This window comes from Chiloscyllium plagiosum, unplaced genomic scaffold (genome assembly GCF_037043375.1).
Source record: "Chiloscyllium plagiosum isolate Xiang-an unplaced genomic scaffold, Cpla_swu_hap1 HiC_scaffold_14, whole genome shotgun sequence".
NCBI classification, from domain to species: Eukaryota; Metazoa; Chordata; class Chondrichthyes; order Orectolobiformes; family Hemiscylliidae; genus Chiloscyllium; species Chiloscyllium plagiosum.
This window is the reverse complement of record NW_028270152.1, coordinates 56386529-56403258: the sequence shown is the minus strand read 5'-3', so window position 1 is coordinate 56403258 and position 16730 is coordinate 56386529. Positions and strand designations below refer to the sequence as shown.

Below are 16730 nucleotides of genomic sequence, written 5' to 3'. Positions count from 1 at the left end.
AGATTAGAACTAATAATTTGATATTGCGTTGCAGCAGGTTAGATTTGCAGAACAAAAATCCCAGTTTATAATAAAAATAAGCTGGTGAACATTTTGTGAGGAACTAGATTGAAGATTCCATAGAATCCCTATAATGTGGAAACAGGCCATTTGGCCCAATGAGTCCACACTGACCCTCCGAAGAGCATCCCACCCAGAACCATCCCTCTACCCTTTCCCTACAGCCCTGCATTTCCCAAGGCTAATCCACCTAACCTCCACACCTCTGGACACTATGGGTAATTTAGCATGACCAAAGCACCTAACTTGCACACCTTTGGACTGCAGTAGGACACTGGAGCACTCAGTGGAAACCCACGCAGACATGTGGAGAACATCCAAACTCTATACAGCATCTACAGGAAAGCTTTTGGTGATGCTACTCCCATAATATTAAAATAACTGAATAACATATTTTGTTGAATGTCCCTTTGTGATGGGAGAGACCATTACGCTGCATTATAATCATGAAAGCTTTCTCAAAGTTTGGTTGCTTTTCTGCCAAGGGAAATGTGATGGTCTGGGATGGGTAGAGGTGGGGAAAAAGTTTGATGAATGAAATCTTTTTTCATGGTCTCATTCAGGTAAATGTAACACTTAGTACTTTTACTGTTCCTGCAGTTCTGACAATTTGCATGCGTAAAAGGACACATATAAATTTCAAACACCTCAGAGTTGTTTCAACACATTGCATGTCAGACTCACACGGAACACTCTTTTGATTTTGAAGCAAGATAAGAGTAGAAATAACAAGTCAATACAGATGGAACTGGCTATAAAATGCAGTGACAGGAACTTGAATTTGCTTGGTTAATAGAGTAACAATAGTCAATATCATTGTGTTCTATGTGGAAAAGGACTATTTCACTCACCTTGTACATATGGCTCGAAATTAGTGACGTTTTTCTTATTTTTTGAAGGATTACCCTGAAAGATGGCAGTTTAAGAATAGTTAATGTAACAAAGAGGGATGATGGACGCTACACTTGTATTGCCCGGAACCATTTTGGATCAGCCAACAGCACAGGAACAATAACAGTGAAAGGTACTAGTTAAATGTTATGATTTATTTATTAAAGAAATAATGACTCAAGTGTGCTTTGAAACAGTTGCACACATTACACTTTGTGTATTATTTAACAGTGACAATGTTTTACATTTGTTTATAAGCATAGCTAGGTGTTTTTAAACAAAGAAAATAGCCTACTCATTTCATAAATGCAACTTCAATTTTAACAGTGTGGAGGAGTGCAAAGATGTGGGAGAAGTCGATTTGGCATTTTTATAAGGTGCATTATTGTCATTGTTCAGCATTATACTTTGCAACACTGACAAATTATAATTAAGATTTTGAGCAACTATATATTTGGTGAAACAATCCAATTTGTCTGGAGATCTTTATTTGCGACATGCGTTTACCCCAAGTTGTGAAAAATGAAATGTCTGTTGACCCTTTTGATATGACAATATGACAGTATTTGCATTGGAAATTCAAAGTAGGTTATTCCAGGAGCTAAGTCTGTCTCAATAAAATAGCATTGTCCCTTTAATTGAAGTTTTAGCTTGACCAAGTCATTGTTATGTGAGTTGAATGATTACATTCAAGCTGCTATAAGCCTTTTATATTCCCATTCCACTTCGTCAAATAGGGAGATGAAATGCAATCTTGCTTTTGCACACAGCCTTCTCAAAGTGAACAGGTAGGCAGAAAGCTGACAATACAAATAAGAATAGCTAGAGCGAATTATAACTCGATTTCCATTTCATGCTGAAGAATAGAAGATGAAATGCGTTGACACAGAGAGAAAGCTTGATGACAAACCAGAAACAATGATTCTGAGGTAATGGTTGTTGCTCATATTGGGAGAAAAAACAAAATGACTAATTTCTTTTGTCTTAATTTGTATGTAACTAATTTGGTTTTAGATTTATGGATAAATCTGATGAAACAGGGTGGATGTGTTGTCCCAGTCGAAGTGGTGTCCTTCATCATCCATATGTGAGGATACTAGTGAGAGAGGGTCATGTCTTTTTGTGGCTAGTTGGCGTTCCAGGATACATGAATATCAACTAGCCACAAAATGACATGACCTTCTTCACTAGTATCCTTACATACAGATAAGGAAGGACACCACTTCGACTGGGACAACACATCCATCCTAGGACAAGCCAAACAGAGACACACACGAGAATTCCAAGAAGCATGACATTCCAACTGGAACTCTATCAACAAACATATCAAGTTAGACCCCATCTACCACTCCCTGAGAAAAGGAACAGGAAGTGACTTCACCACAGGAAATTAAAACACCACAGGAAATGACATCACCAAACCAAAGAAACCCAAACATATAAATAGAAAGCAGGAATTTTGAACATTGCTTCACCTGAGGCCCACTGAAAATGTTACCTAGTAGGGTAACGAAACATCTGGAAATGAACCTTGCAACTCAGCAAGCAAACCTACATCCAAAACCTCAACCTGAACTACAAATCTTCTCAAAACTCATTCAGGAAGACATACATAATGCGCTGGAATGTGGAGGTTCAATGTAAAGAAATGTAAGCTCACAATTGTATTTTTTATTTAAAAGAATTGGAACGTCGTCACAGAACAGAAAAGTGCACTCCTGAAATGTGAATGCATAAAAAAAAAACCATTAAAACTATTACCGTTTCATTTTATGAAGATAACAGTGAGCACAATAGCAAACCTTATTTGTTTAAGGCAAGGTTTACGGCACATATGGCACAGTGGTGGTGCCCGTACCTCTGAGCCAGGAGTCCAGGTTCAAGTTCCAGCTGGCTCCAGAAGTGTGTAATACTATCTCTCACCGGGTTGATGAGAACATATCTACAGTAACAGTTACAGACCAAAGTTACAGTATTGTTTTTTGCATTCCATTTTACAAAGAACTTAACATGAGAGGCAGATCCACTGGAAGAAATCAAGAAGGAAAGATTCCAATTATAAAGGTATAGGTAAGACACTGCAATGTTGTCTATTCTAACAGAGAAGATTCAAAATTAATGAAGTCTTTTAAAATTATGAAGGATTTTGACATGTTGAATAGGAGAAAAATAATTCTTCTGATTCAAGTGCCAATTATATTTTAAACTAAGTAGTAAGAGAATGAAGAATGAGGTGAAGTGACATTTCTTGACAGTATAAATAATTAGAACATTGAATGTCTTTCCTCAAAGTAATTGATGCATCCTTTCAGAATAAGTTGATTAACATTTAAAATATAGCATGACACCATGTATTCAGGAATAGACAAGGAACAATGGGATTTATTTTGGATTATTCAAGCAAGAAAACAGCACAATGTTCATCAAATGCTGAAGTCCTTTATGGTTCTAGTTAAAAAGATCCTGGAAATGTAACATGATAGTCCTTTTACTGAGCTTTATGCTCTGTGGATATCATGTTAAAAGTAAGATGTATTTTGAGGTCTATGTTGTAGAGAATTGAAATAGGATTTCTACATAACAATTTATACATATAAATTGGCTCATGCTTTGATACAAAAATAGATTGTGAAAGAAGAAAGATTTTCATTTGTATCATAGATGTCCCAAAGTATTTTCAGTTTGTGATAAATGTTCAAAATGCAGCTGCTTTTGGCATGTCGACAATGTAGCAATAAATGCACATGAAGATCCCACTAGCATCAGTCATAATAATCAGATAATCTGATTCACTGATGTTGGTTAAGAGTTATTAAGGGATATGACTAACAACTTCCCAGCACTTCCTCAAATAATGCAACTGTATCTCTTTTTGCTTTATGAAAGAATAGATTGGCACATGTTTTAACATCTCATCTGAACGTTAGTTTATCTGATGATACAGCACTTACTCCTTATTCCTCTTGAGCGTTAGTTGAGGTTTTGTGCTCAGGTGTCTGGACTGTAATTTGAATCTCCAACATTCTGATGCACTGGCAAAATTACTACCACTGAACCATGGCTAACTCGTTATCCCTATCATGCTAAAGCATAAGGTGAAGAAACAATTAACCTTCACTGTTCCAGGAACAGATGTTGACAGCTGACATGAGCATATTCAACCACATTTCTTTTTGCATTAAAGTTCATGAGATCAGATAGCTCAAGGATACCAAACAAATCATGGAGATATGTTGGTCCAACAACATTGATGCTGTTGTCCACCCTTATGATAAGATTTTCAGTGGAAGCAGGTACGGTTGAAATGTACTTGCCAAAGTGGATCCTGCAGACACGTACATTGTTGCAATGGTATTAACAATGGCTTATCAATATTCAAGTTACATCATCTAATTTTAGACTACAGTGATTTTTGTATAGATCATATACAGGCATAAAATAACTACTGTAATGACTTAACTACAGATTGAACTAAGCTTTGTGAAAGTAGTGTGAAGTTTACATACCTGTCTGCGCTGAAATTTTCACCTCGTACAAAGACAATGATAATGGCCAAACAAGTCATATTCATATCCTGTTTAATTCATACATAGAGGATAATTCAACATAAGGGGAAATGAAAGGCTAACTGTTACCTAGCCAGCCTGGAAAGACAAGGAGCAGACTCAGGAATATATAAATGAGCCTAAATTAACTGTTGCTTGAACAGCAATGCAGAAGCAAGCAAAGGTGAATTTGTGTGCAAAAATGAGAAGACACATTTCCTGCCTATCTCTGACTTAATGTCTCAAAAGCCTCTGCCTTGTGAAGTAGAAACTTTGCCCAAAGCTGTTCACCGAGATCTCAAGCTCTGCAAATCTTAACACCGCTGAAGAAGTAAGACAAGAACTAAAGTATTCAAGACACAGGTTTAAAATTTACGACCTGAAGGACTCCAAGAACTTGCATTAACAACTGTCCTTCCCTTCCTGTGTCTGGAGGAACACTCCACAGCTTCTCCCTAAGTTGTCTACCTATGTTTGCTGATACATTTCTTTTGAGGTAATACATAATAACATTCCTCTTGAAATAAACATCTCATTTATTTTGACCTAGTTAATTATGTTTCAGTAATTATGGAGTGTGGTAACTGCATGCAAAACGTCAAAAAACAAAAAAAATTGTTTCAACTGACTGAGAGGTGGGCAAAAAGTAAAAACCTGATTCCCCCCCCCACCTGGTCATGACAATATGGGATATTATTTCAGGATTTTCCTGCTGGTGACAGGAACAAAATGTCAGGACTATTTCTCGGTTCCTGTTATAGGTGCTCACTCTCTGGATGCTCACTCTTGGGATGTTCACAGGGGCGCCAATTAAGAATGCTGGGTTGGGTCTCAAAGTTGAACAGTCAGTTAAAGGCCCCCTATTTTAACAGGTACAGCAGACTATCATTGAAGGTTAATAAAAGAAGAGGGTGCTTCAACAGGAAGGCAACTTTGCTCCAAAGTTTTCAAATCTTCAATTACAAAATAAATTAGGAAAGAACCCCTACAGGGCAGCATGACCACTCCTACAACTAGAAAGGCAAGGCCACTTGGCCTGTCAGTAAATCTGAAAGGCAAGGCCACTTGGCCTGTCAGTAAATCTGGTGCCAAGGCCTACTGCAGGCTGCTCATCTTCAGGAACCCAAACTAGTCCGTCCTGACCTAGAAGCTTGAAACCCCTAATTGACCTCTTCTAATTGGGTACTTCACTGCCACCAATCTTCCCATCTCTATTCTGTTTCTAAGTCTAATTATCAACTATAAATGTTAGTCCTGAATCTAAACCGAAGTGGTTTTGGCCTTCCTTAAGATGGCAGTTAATTGCCTGATAGGAATAAATATAGTTTGCATGAACTTTGCAGTTGTAGATACTTAGGACTAACAGGAGTTGTGCAAGCATATCTGCTTCTCTCAGAAAGTTGTGTAAATCTCAGGCATATACAACCTGCGATATAGTTTTCCCTATCAACAGAGTATATAAGATTGATTTTGTGTGACATTGCATGACATTCATAGGAAGGTGGAGCTAAAGTAACTTAAACATCAACTGTTCCAGAAACGTTATCTTATATTACATCTCCCCAGGTATTTTTGACCATAGTTAGCCTTTTATAACCATGTATGTTACATTTACCACAATCCCGACTGCCCCCAAGTCTCTAACATCACAAATGCATGTGGTCTGGGAATTTTACCATTTTCCTGGAATGCTTTATGTTTCAATTTGGAAGATTGGTTGTTCTTTTGATTAGGGATGCTTGACTTTAATTCTGAACTTCTTTATGTCAGTTCTCTGCTTTTTCTCTTTTATCTCTTGGATATCCTTTTTGGAGAATACAATTCCAGGTCAACAAAAATATTTTATTTTTTATTAAGCTATTTTCTAATCAACCTGTTCAGAGATGTTATTACATACTTCCAGAGCAAGTGGGACTTGAATCCAGGCTTCCTGGTTCAGGGATAAGAACACTGCACTAGTCCATTGCCTTAGTTGAAGGACCATTCATCTCCTGAATTCTCCCTTAACATAAAGTCGCTGTGTACCTCAGAGTATTGTCACATAATAACATCTAGGGATCTCATGAAATGTCCATTATGGAAAATGGCTGCTCCATTCAAATAAATACTTGAGATATTGATGTATCCTGGATCTTTGAACCAGGAATTTGATTCTTGATGGGAATGCACATTCTGCTTTTTGCATTGTCCTGGACGTTCTTTTTGACATTGTTTTGAATCTGTGTGCATTGGTCGCCTATGGAATCAGATGCCGCCCATTTCCCTCCGTTTATGGATCAGGGTGAACATCTTTAGCAGATTTCACTGGATGTCTGTCATAGAAGACAAAGATTTAATATTTCTACCAGTCTTATAAAATTTATGCCTTCTTTGCTATTGAACAGTTCTCCAGTGCCCACCCAGCTAATCTCTCGAAATCTCCTACCAGGTATTTCTTAAGTAGTAGGACAGAATGGTTTGTTTCTGAACTAGTTGTTTGCTTCACTGCCGTTGAATATCTTCAACAACCGCAGGTCCTTTGGGGTCAAGATATCCTTGTAGGCTCAAACCCAGGAGTGTTCATTGTGAATCACATGTATGTTTTCAAATCCAGTACACTAGTTGTGACATAGTGTACTTGGAGTATAGCTTTAAGCTTAGGAGTATTTCCACCTGGATCATGTAATTGAAGCCTTGTAGGCGATGACCTCAGTTTCTTTCACCATTGTATATGATCTGATCAGACATGACAATCATAATAATATTAAGCTTAAAGTTAGCAAGATGCCCATTGACATCAATAAGTTCTGTAAAAGTTTAGTTGGTTGAATTGCTATCTCAGCTCACAGCAGAAAACTTTCTTCAAAATGCTTCTGGTATATTTTCTTATGAAGATATATTGACTAACGTGGGTGTCTTTTCTCATGGGGGATGCTCTACTATGTAATTCTTTCTGCACACGATCACCGGTCTTCACCCTGTTCTGAAACTGTGCCTTAGTGCAGTATATCTTCTGGAAGTGAGCTACAATTTTACAAACACACGTCTTTGTACTTATTACAGTTGTTTGACTTACTCACAGTTTTGAATTGCCACATACTTCTTCACTGTGTCCATAGCTTATAAAGTAATAGACTCTGTTGCTGTCCAGAGACAGGGGTGTTCATCACCTCTCAGGATTTGTCTCTGAGTCTTGCTGGTTTTGGTTTGCTTGAAAACAAGATCTTTATTGGACGATAAGAAATCTGACAAAGTTTCATCATGAATTACATATGCAATTCTGTTGCTCATGAACTCTGATTCTTAGTCACAGTGTTATACTGATCTGTGGAGACTATTAATGAAACTGTCTATGGAGTCACTTGTAAGTTGATTTTTTCTTTTCAATCTTGCGCATTCAATGATTTTGTTTGGTTTTGGAATAAAATAATCATCAAACACTTTTAAATTTTCTAAATAGTTTCTGTTTTTTCTTTAATGTTTTGGCAATCAGTAACATCATCAACTCCAAGGCAGAATGAAGACACTAACTTGTTCAGCCCTAAGACTCATAGATACATTTGATTTCCTGTGTGTAATTAATTCGGAGTACCATGAACTGTGGAGAATATATCTCCTCCTCTTAAGAACGTGTCCGGATCTCAAATGCTTCTACCCAAAGACTGTGACAACTTTGGATTGATTGGAATTTAATGCAGCATGAATATGAACCCCTTCAGAAGAATGGGATGACATGATGGCTCAGCTTCGGGCAACTGTGTGGAGTTTGGAAATTGTCCCCATGCTGCATGGGTTTGCTCCAGTTTCCTCCTACAGTCCAAAGATGTGCAGGTTAGGTGAATTGGCCATGCTAAATTGCCCATTTTTACAGGGATGTAGAGGTTAAGTGCGTTTGTTGGGGTAAATGTAGAGTAATGGGGAATGAGTCTGGGTGGGACATTCTTCAGAGGGTCACTTTCTACACTGAAGGGATTCTATGATTCGATGAAAAGGGTAAGTAGCCAAGTATTTATCCCAGGGTAGGAGAGTCCAAAGCTAGAGGGCACAGATTTCAGGTGAGAGGGAAAAAATTTAAAAGGGATCTGAGGAACAGCTTATACCAGAGAGTGCAAGTGGTGGAGACAAAAAAAACCTGCAATGCTGGAATCCAAGGTAGACGAGCAGGAGGCTGGAAGAACACAGCAAGCCAGGCAGCATCAGGACGTGAAGAAGTCAACATTTCAGGTGTAACCCTCCTTCAGGACTGAGAATGGGTGTAGAAGAGCTGCAGATAAAGGGGATAGGGGACAGGTTGGTGAAGTGGGGATAGGTGAACACAGGTAGAGGCCATGACTTGGTTGGTCAATGGGAGAAAAGGATCCGGTTGGTGGCTGGAAGGAAGGGTCTATGAGAGGAATGGAATGGAGGGGGAGGGGCCGGAAATGGGTTTTGGAAGGGAGATTCTTTGAAATTGGAGAACTCAATGTTGAGTCCTTCAGGCTGTAGGCTGCCCAGACAGAAGATGAGGTGTTGTTCCTCCAATTTGTGGTCTGGTTCGTTGTGGAATGGAAGAGGCCGAGGATGGTCATGTCGGAAAGGGAGTGGGAAGCGGAATTAAAATGGGTGGTGACTGGGAGGTCCAGTCGGCCCCTGCGCACCAGGCTGAGATGCTCAGTGAAGCATTGCCATCATTTACACTTGGTTTCCCCGTTGTCGAAAAGACTACAGCGGGGACACCTGATGCACTAAACTAAGTTGGAGGAGAGACAGTGAACCTCTTTCTCACCTGGAAAGACTGTTAGGGGCCCTGGATGGAGGTGAGGGGGGTGGTGTACTGGCCGGTTTTAAATCTTTTCTGCTTGCAGAGGAAGGTACCTTGGGTGGGTGCGTAGGGTGGGTTGGTGGGGAGAGTGGCACAAGTCAAGGATTGGCAAAGAGAATGGTCCTTGAGGAGAAGTGGTGGAGACAGGTACAATTACAACATTTAAAAAACATTTGGAGAAATACATGAATAGCAAGAGTTTAGAGGGTATTGGTTAAATGCTAGTAAATGGGACTAGATGAGTTTAGGATATATGTTCGGCATGGACAAGTTGGACTGAAGGGTCTGTTTCCATGTTGTGTAACTCTATGGCTCTATGACTAGCTTCAGCAGAATTCATATTTGCCTCTTATTCTCTCTGATTCTCTGACCAGGAATTCAGTCCATGTATCAGTCATGATATTGAGCCTAGTGGTGAAGCCAAACTATCCTGATGGTTTTGAACTTTTTTTACATTGTTGTAGTATCATGTTGTGAGTAATCTAGTGTCTATCTGACTTGGGCCTTGTTAATGTTGGAGAGATTTTGACAGGTTAGTAGGAAAATCAAAAATTGCTGAATGACCAGTTCTCAACCATGGAAAATATCATGTTGATATTTCTGAGAGCTGCTAGTCAGTGTTGCTATTTAACATTAATAGAGATGGTTGTACTTTCTCTTCTAGGAGATAGTCATGAAATTGATCTAATAGAACACCTACGTTAGTGTTACTTATAGCCGAATCTCCATGTATTGCGATCATTTGGCCTGGGCAGCTTCAATATCAGAAGATTTGTGGATGACCTGAATGTTCAAAGTACTTCATGAATAGCCATAAACGCAGGTCACTGTTGATGAGTCTTTCATCATTATTGAGAGGAAGCAGAAAGGAATGTTTTTGGCCAAGTTAGATTTATACAGTTCTCTGTAATTGCCATGTCAGAACAAATTTCAAATATTTTTGTTTGGATGTCATTATCATAGTTGCATGAGAGCAGAATGACCAGGAGAGCTCTGATACTCAAAGCACAGTTGTTGTTTGTAGTATTTGCTGGAATCTTGCAGTATCTGCAAATCTATAGGTTTATCCTTCAGAAGTTAAGAATTTTTAAGTTAGGAGGTGTTTTAAGTTATTTGCTGCCAACAATCCTCTCTTGTCTACCCTATGTCAAGGGCTTGCCTAATGGTCAGTGGTAAAGAATATATCACCATAAGGTCCTTGTAGAAATGGCACAGTTCTTCATGAACAAAATAGTTTGCTGCATGATAATATTAAGTACAACTGCATTGCCAGTCAGATATAATTAAAACAACTCTCTGGAGCTGTTCAAAATATGTCTGCTCCCCATGAAAGCTCGAGTAGAGCTCACTATCTTTATCCACAGATCTTGTGTGACATTAACAGAACTGATAGAGCTCAATGTAACATGAACATTGACTCTTTTAGGATATCTTGTATAACATTTGTAACTACCACAGTAATGTTGTCAGGACCCATAGCCTTTCTGCTTTTGGTGCATTCAGCCATTTCACAAGATGACATGGCTGGACATTGACATCCTCAATAAATCCAAAAGGGCATGATTCAAATAATTGAGTGTTATAACAATCATTTCAATGCCAATATTTTCAGCATATACCTGATGTACGAAAACCATTATCATTTTAACAGTCTACTTTTTAATATTGGACAATATGATAGAGGAAAATAGCTCAACAATACAGAAACTTGCTATGGTCTTTGGATGACAGGAGTTAAATTGACCTCAATGCAATTCAATGTAAAAATCTTCAAAGAAGTGTGAAAGGAAGTATTTTGTTACGTGTTTTTAGAGCTAGTTAAGCTGGGTAATTTTATCTGAAGATTGGAGGGCAGAAATTCTATCTTGATGTGCAAAGAACGAACAGAACATTGATTTGGAAATATCAGAATCAACATGTGAACCCATCAACGTAAGTCAAAAGAGCTGAAGGAGCAAGTGTAGCATAATTTAGAAGTAGAGTCATAGAGTGATTTACTAATCCAGTGGATTTCTTTGTTAGCACACAAAAAAAAACACAAAAGTAAATGATTTTGATTAATTCACAGCTTTTTGTGCTCAGAATTAAGAAATCTGATACAGTAGTCAATGGCATAATTCCCAACAAATATATTTTTTGCTTCAATTGACCACAACGTCCATCAACATTACACTATAAACAGGCTATTTGAATGCCACAATTCAAAATACAAGTGTATCTCAATTTTAAATAGCTGCTTACAGTTCTCCAAGGTGAGTACTGCAGATGCAATAAAATCTGTTAATGTTATTAGAAGCACTTCTAGTCAATTCTTGGAATATCTCTTGAAATCTCTTCTTTAAGAAGAAAGACCAACATTTGCAAGAAACAAAGTAATAGAATTAAAATTGTATTATACAGGATGTTTCAGTTCTTATTGCTCCAAGTACATTTGTTGCTGTTTTTGAGAAAATCAATCTTCTTTGGTAATCAATCAAGTTTTCAATCGCCTACTTGGTGTAAATTTTGTGGAAGTCTTTCAGTTTATTGGAAAGGCATCCACAAATGTGTACCATTGCATTTGCTTTCTTTTCCTTCGGGAAGGGTATTTGGGAAGGCTAAAATATTATCAAAATCATGGTGAACAATGACACTCATTTATTGAAGTGAGGTCGCAGTACAGACATCTAAAAGCAAAAAAATTGTGAGTGCTGGCAATTTGGAATAAAAACAGGAAATGGCCAGAGGTCTGGCAACTTCTGGGGGAGAGAATAGATCTGGTCAATTACAAAGGTCTCAAAGGAACAGCTGATGGTTTTGCAGTTTTTTTAAAAACCAGTCCATGGCTCGGGTGTGAATTTCACAGCAGGAATACAGTCATATCAGGAAAGTGCACATTGTCTTTGAGAAAGTCGTAGAGAATTAGTTTGAACTTCTTTCATGCACTTCACATCCTTGTAACATTTCATTTTTATTTATTTTACAGTTGAATTGTTTACATTTGTCTAATCTGAACAACAGCACAATATATTGTTTAAAAATTTTGTATTCCCATGTGGAAAAGCAAAAACAAATTCTCTCCCAGTGTCCAGGCCAACATTTGCCCTCAACTAACATCTTTGAAAACAAGTTAAATGGTTATTTATGTTTGTGGATCTTGCTGTATGCAGATTAACTACTGTCTTTAGATACAAAGCAGCAATCTTGACACTTGAAAAATAATTCAATGTCTTTGGAATGATTTGGGAAACCCTGAGGTCATGAAAGGAGCTATATAGCATGCAAGTTAATTTGTTTATTCATCATTATCTAGTGATATGAAGAGATAGAGTGATTTATCTTGAGGAATAACACTTGAATTCTGCTGTAATGATCTGTGTAAGTGCTGGTCTATTGTCTCAAAGAATATTAAGAGACATTACAGGCACATGCATTGCTTTCAGCTTTCATGTGAAGTTTTGTCTTCCATTAGAGCTCCCAACAATTGCAGCCAGTATAGTAGCAAAATGATAAGTTATATATTGAAATTAAAACCAGACCTGAAGGAAAACAGATGAAAGAGCTGTGTCTTGCTCTTCAGGTGGAGTCATAAAGTCATAGAGATGTACAGCACAGAAATAGACCCTTCGGTCCAACCCGTCCATGCCGCCCAGATATTCTAACCTAATCTAGTCCCATTTGCCAGCACTTGGCCCAGACCTCTCGAAACCCTTCATATTTATGTATCCATCTAGATGCTTTTTAAATCTTGTAATCGTATCAACCTCCGCCACTTCCGTTGGCAGCTCATTCCATGCATGCACCATCCTCTGCATGGAGAAGATAAGGCGTTGGGGACCGGGGAAGCGAAAATCATGGAGGAGGTGGAGGGCGTGGGTGGTGTCCCGAACGTAGGTGGGGAGTTCTTGGACTAAGGGGACAGGACCGTTTCGAGATATGCAGAGATGAGTTCAGTGGGGCAGGAGCAGGCTGAGACAATGGGTCGACCGGGGCAGTCAGGTTTGTGGATTTTGGGCAGGAAGTAGAAACGGGCGGTGCGGGGTTGTGGGACTATGAGGTTGGAGGCGGTGGATGGGAGATCCCCTGAGGTGATGAGGTTATGGATGGTCTGGGAGATTTTCGCTTCCCTGGTCCCCAATGCCTTATCTTCACCATGGACATCCAGTCCCTGTACACCTCCATCCCCCATCACGAAGGATTCAAAGTCCTCCGCTTCTTCCTTTCCCAACATACCAACCAGTACCGTTCCACTGACACCCTCCTTCGACTGACTGAACTGGTCCTCACTCTGAACAACTTCTCTTTACAATCCTCCCACTTCCTCCAAACCAAAGGAGTAGCCATGGGCACCCACATGGGCCCCAGTTGTGCCTGCCTCTTCGGAGGATATGTGGGAACAGTCCATCTTCCGCAGCTACACTGGCACCACCTTTTCCTCCGCTACATCGATGACTGTATCGGTGCTGCCTCGTGCTCCCACTTCATCTACTTTACCAACACCTTCCACCCCGACCTCAAATTTACCTGGACCATCTCAGACTCCTCTCTCCCCTTCCTAGACCTCTCCATTTCTATCTCGGACAACCGAATCATCTGCTCCCAGGAGGACCAGTTCCAATACCGAACAACCCAGATGGCCTCCTTCTTCAAAGACCGTAATTTCCCCCCAGACGTGATTGACGATGCCCTCCACCACATCTCCTCCACTTCTCCCTCCTCCGCCCTTGATCCCTGCCTCTCCAATCACCACCAGGATAGAATCCCACTGGTCCTCACCTACCACCCCACCAACCTCCATATACATCGTATCATCTGTCGTCATTTCCACCACCTCCAAAACGGACCCCACCACCAGGGATATATTTCCCTCCCCTCCCCTATCAGCATTCCAAAAAGACCACTCCCTCCGTGACTCCCTTGTCAGGTCCACACCCCCCACCAACAGAACCTCCATTCCCGGCACCTTCCCCTGCAACTGCAAGAAATGCAAAACTTACGCCCACACCACCCCTCTTACTTCCCTCCAAGGCCCCAAGGGATCCTTCCATATCCACCACAAATTCACCTGCACCTCCACACACATCATTTACTGCATTCGCTGCACCCGATGTGGCCTTCTCTATAATGGAGAGACAGGCCGTCTACTTGCGGAACGTTTCAGAGAACACCTCTGGGACACCCGGATCAACCAACCCAACCACCTCGTGGCACAACACTTCAACTCCCCCTCCCACTCCACCAAGGATATGCAGGTCCTTGGACTCCTCCAACGCCAGACCATAGCAACACGATGGCTGGAGGAAGAGCGCCTCATCTTCCACCTCGGAACCCTCCAACCACAAGGGATGAACTCAGATTTCTCCAGTTTCCTCATTTCCCCTCCCCCCCCCCCTTGTCTCAGTCCCAACCCTCGAACTCAGCACCACCTTCCTAACCTGCAATCTTCTTCCTGACCTCTCCGCCCCCACCCCCACTCCGGCCGATCACCCTCACCTTAACCTCCTTCCACATATCGCATTTCCAACACCCCTCCCCCAAGTCCCTCCTCCCTACCTTTTACCTTAGCCTGCTTGGCACACTTTCCTCATTCCTGAAGAAGGGCTCATGCCTGAAACGCCGATTCTCCTGCTCCTTGGATGCTGCCTGACCTGCTGCACTTTTCCAGCAACACATTTTCAGCTCTGATCTCCAGCATCTGCAGTCCTCACTTTCTCCATACTGACAATAAGACATGACATAACACAATTTATTATTCCTTTCAGTTCCTTTTAAGACATTAATGTTACTTTTGTTGCAAGTTTCTTTTAAATTTCATTATTATGTTGCTTCATTGTAATAATTTGAAATACAGCTTCTCTTATTTATTTCAACAGTTAATGTTATGTACTAAATTTGAAAGAAAAGGCATGTGTGAGAGGGGTAACTGGGTAAGGAAGGATGATGTTAGCAGGTAAGGGAGTAGGATGACTGGTATGTAAGGGGAAGTTGGAGATACTGTGAAGTGGATGTGCCTTTTGGTGGGACAGTTCAGGAGCTTTTAGTTTGAGTCAGAGTGTTGGGCGAGGATTGTTGGAGGTGGGCAGCTCACATTAATCCATGGAGAGAGACGTGATGTTTGGGGGAAGTTCAAAGCTGAGACAGAGGTTGCGTCTGGTTCAGGATTTGCTATGGTGTGGTGGAGTTCAGATATCCATGTGTTGGGCTTTGGCAGGTCCAGGAGTATTAGCAGTGAGGCAGGGTTTGGACAAAGTAAGTGTTAGCTCTAAGGGGTGGGGGTGGAGGGGGGGGGGGGGGGTGGTGGAGGGAGGCTGATGGGAAGTAATCACGATGATCAGTTTAATAGTGATCCAGCAATTAGGGTTAGTTTTAACTCCTCCAACACTGTGGAAAATTAAGTGTTTTGGGACCCTTCAAAGTCTCCTGAGTTGAGTTGGGGAGTTACTTGATGCACTCCGGATGCTGCATATTCTCATTTGAAATTTCTGCATTGAGACTTTCTCAGGGATTCTTATGTGCTTTATGATTTTTTTTTTATTTTTGAGTCTATATAACATGTACAATATAAAATCAGGTTCTTGTTGAAACAGATGTCTTGAAGTTTATTAACCATGTTAATGATTTACAAATCTAAAACATCACAGACATACACACACACAACCTGGATTCTGTGTTTACTGATGTCAATATAAATTACATTCACATTGCTCACTGACTGAACATACTCTATTAGCTAAATTACACAAAGAGAATGACAAAAAGTGAAATGAGTACCTTTTTAATGGGATATCATGGATTGTGATCTCAGGTAATTATCTTAAAGGTACAGGGCTGTCTGGTCTGGAATCAATGTTATGTCCAATAATCCGGACAGGCAATTCCAATCTCCGCTGCTGCAACAACTATTTTCCTATTTGCCAACCTCAGTCATAGAATTGTACAAATTCAGAAGGCACACAACATCAGGTTCTAGTCCAATAGATTTATTTGAAATCAAAAACTTTCAGAGTGTTGCTTCTTCGCCAGAACACCTGAGTCTAATGATGACTATGAATCCATTGTTAGAATAACCCACCCGCTTCACAGATTATTTTCAAGGAAAGAAACTGCCATCCTTACCTTATCTGCCCTACCAGTGACTCCAGACCCACAGCAATGTGGTTGGCTCTCAACTGCCCTGTGAGTAATTGGGAAGGATAATAAATTCTAGCCTCACCAGTGACGCTGTCATCCAATGAATGATTAAAATATCTGAAAACTGGTTTGGATCAGTTGTGGGCGGCACGGTGGCGCAGTGGTTAGCACTGCTGCCTCACAGCGCCAGAGACCCAGGTTCAACTCCCGCCTCAGGCGACTCTCTGTGTGGAGTTTGCACATTCTCCCCGTGTCTGCGTGGGTTTCCTCCGGGTGCTCCGGTTTCCTCCCACAATCCAAAAATGTGCAGGTTCGGTGAATTGGCCATGGGAAATTGCCCGTAG

At 40.4% G+C, this 16730-nt stretch overlaps 1 protein-coding gene across 14 annotated transcripts in view; it reads left to right on the top strand.

Moving 5' to 3' along the window:
* Positions 1-16730, top strand: part of LOC122559093 (contactin-4-like) — a 2514776-nt gene that overhangs the window by 2038696 nt on the left and 459350 nt on the right. For all 14 annotated transcript variants that reach the window (XM_087994461.1, XM_087994471.1, XM_087994472.1 and 11 more), the window contains one exon: positions 960-1084. In XM_087994461.1, the coding sequence (XP_087850587.1) occupies positions 960-1084 (125 nt within the window). The remainder of the gene's footprint in view (positions 1-959; positions 1085-16730) is intronic.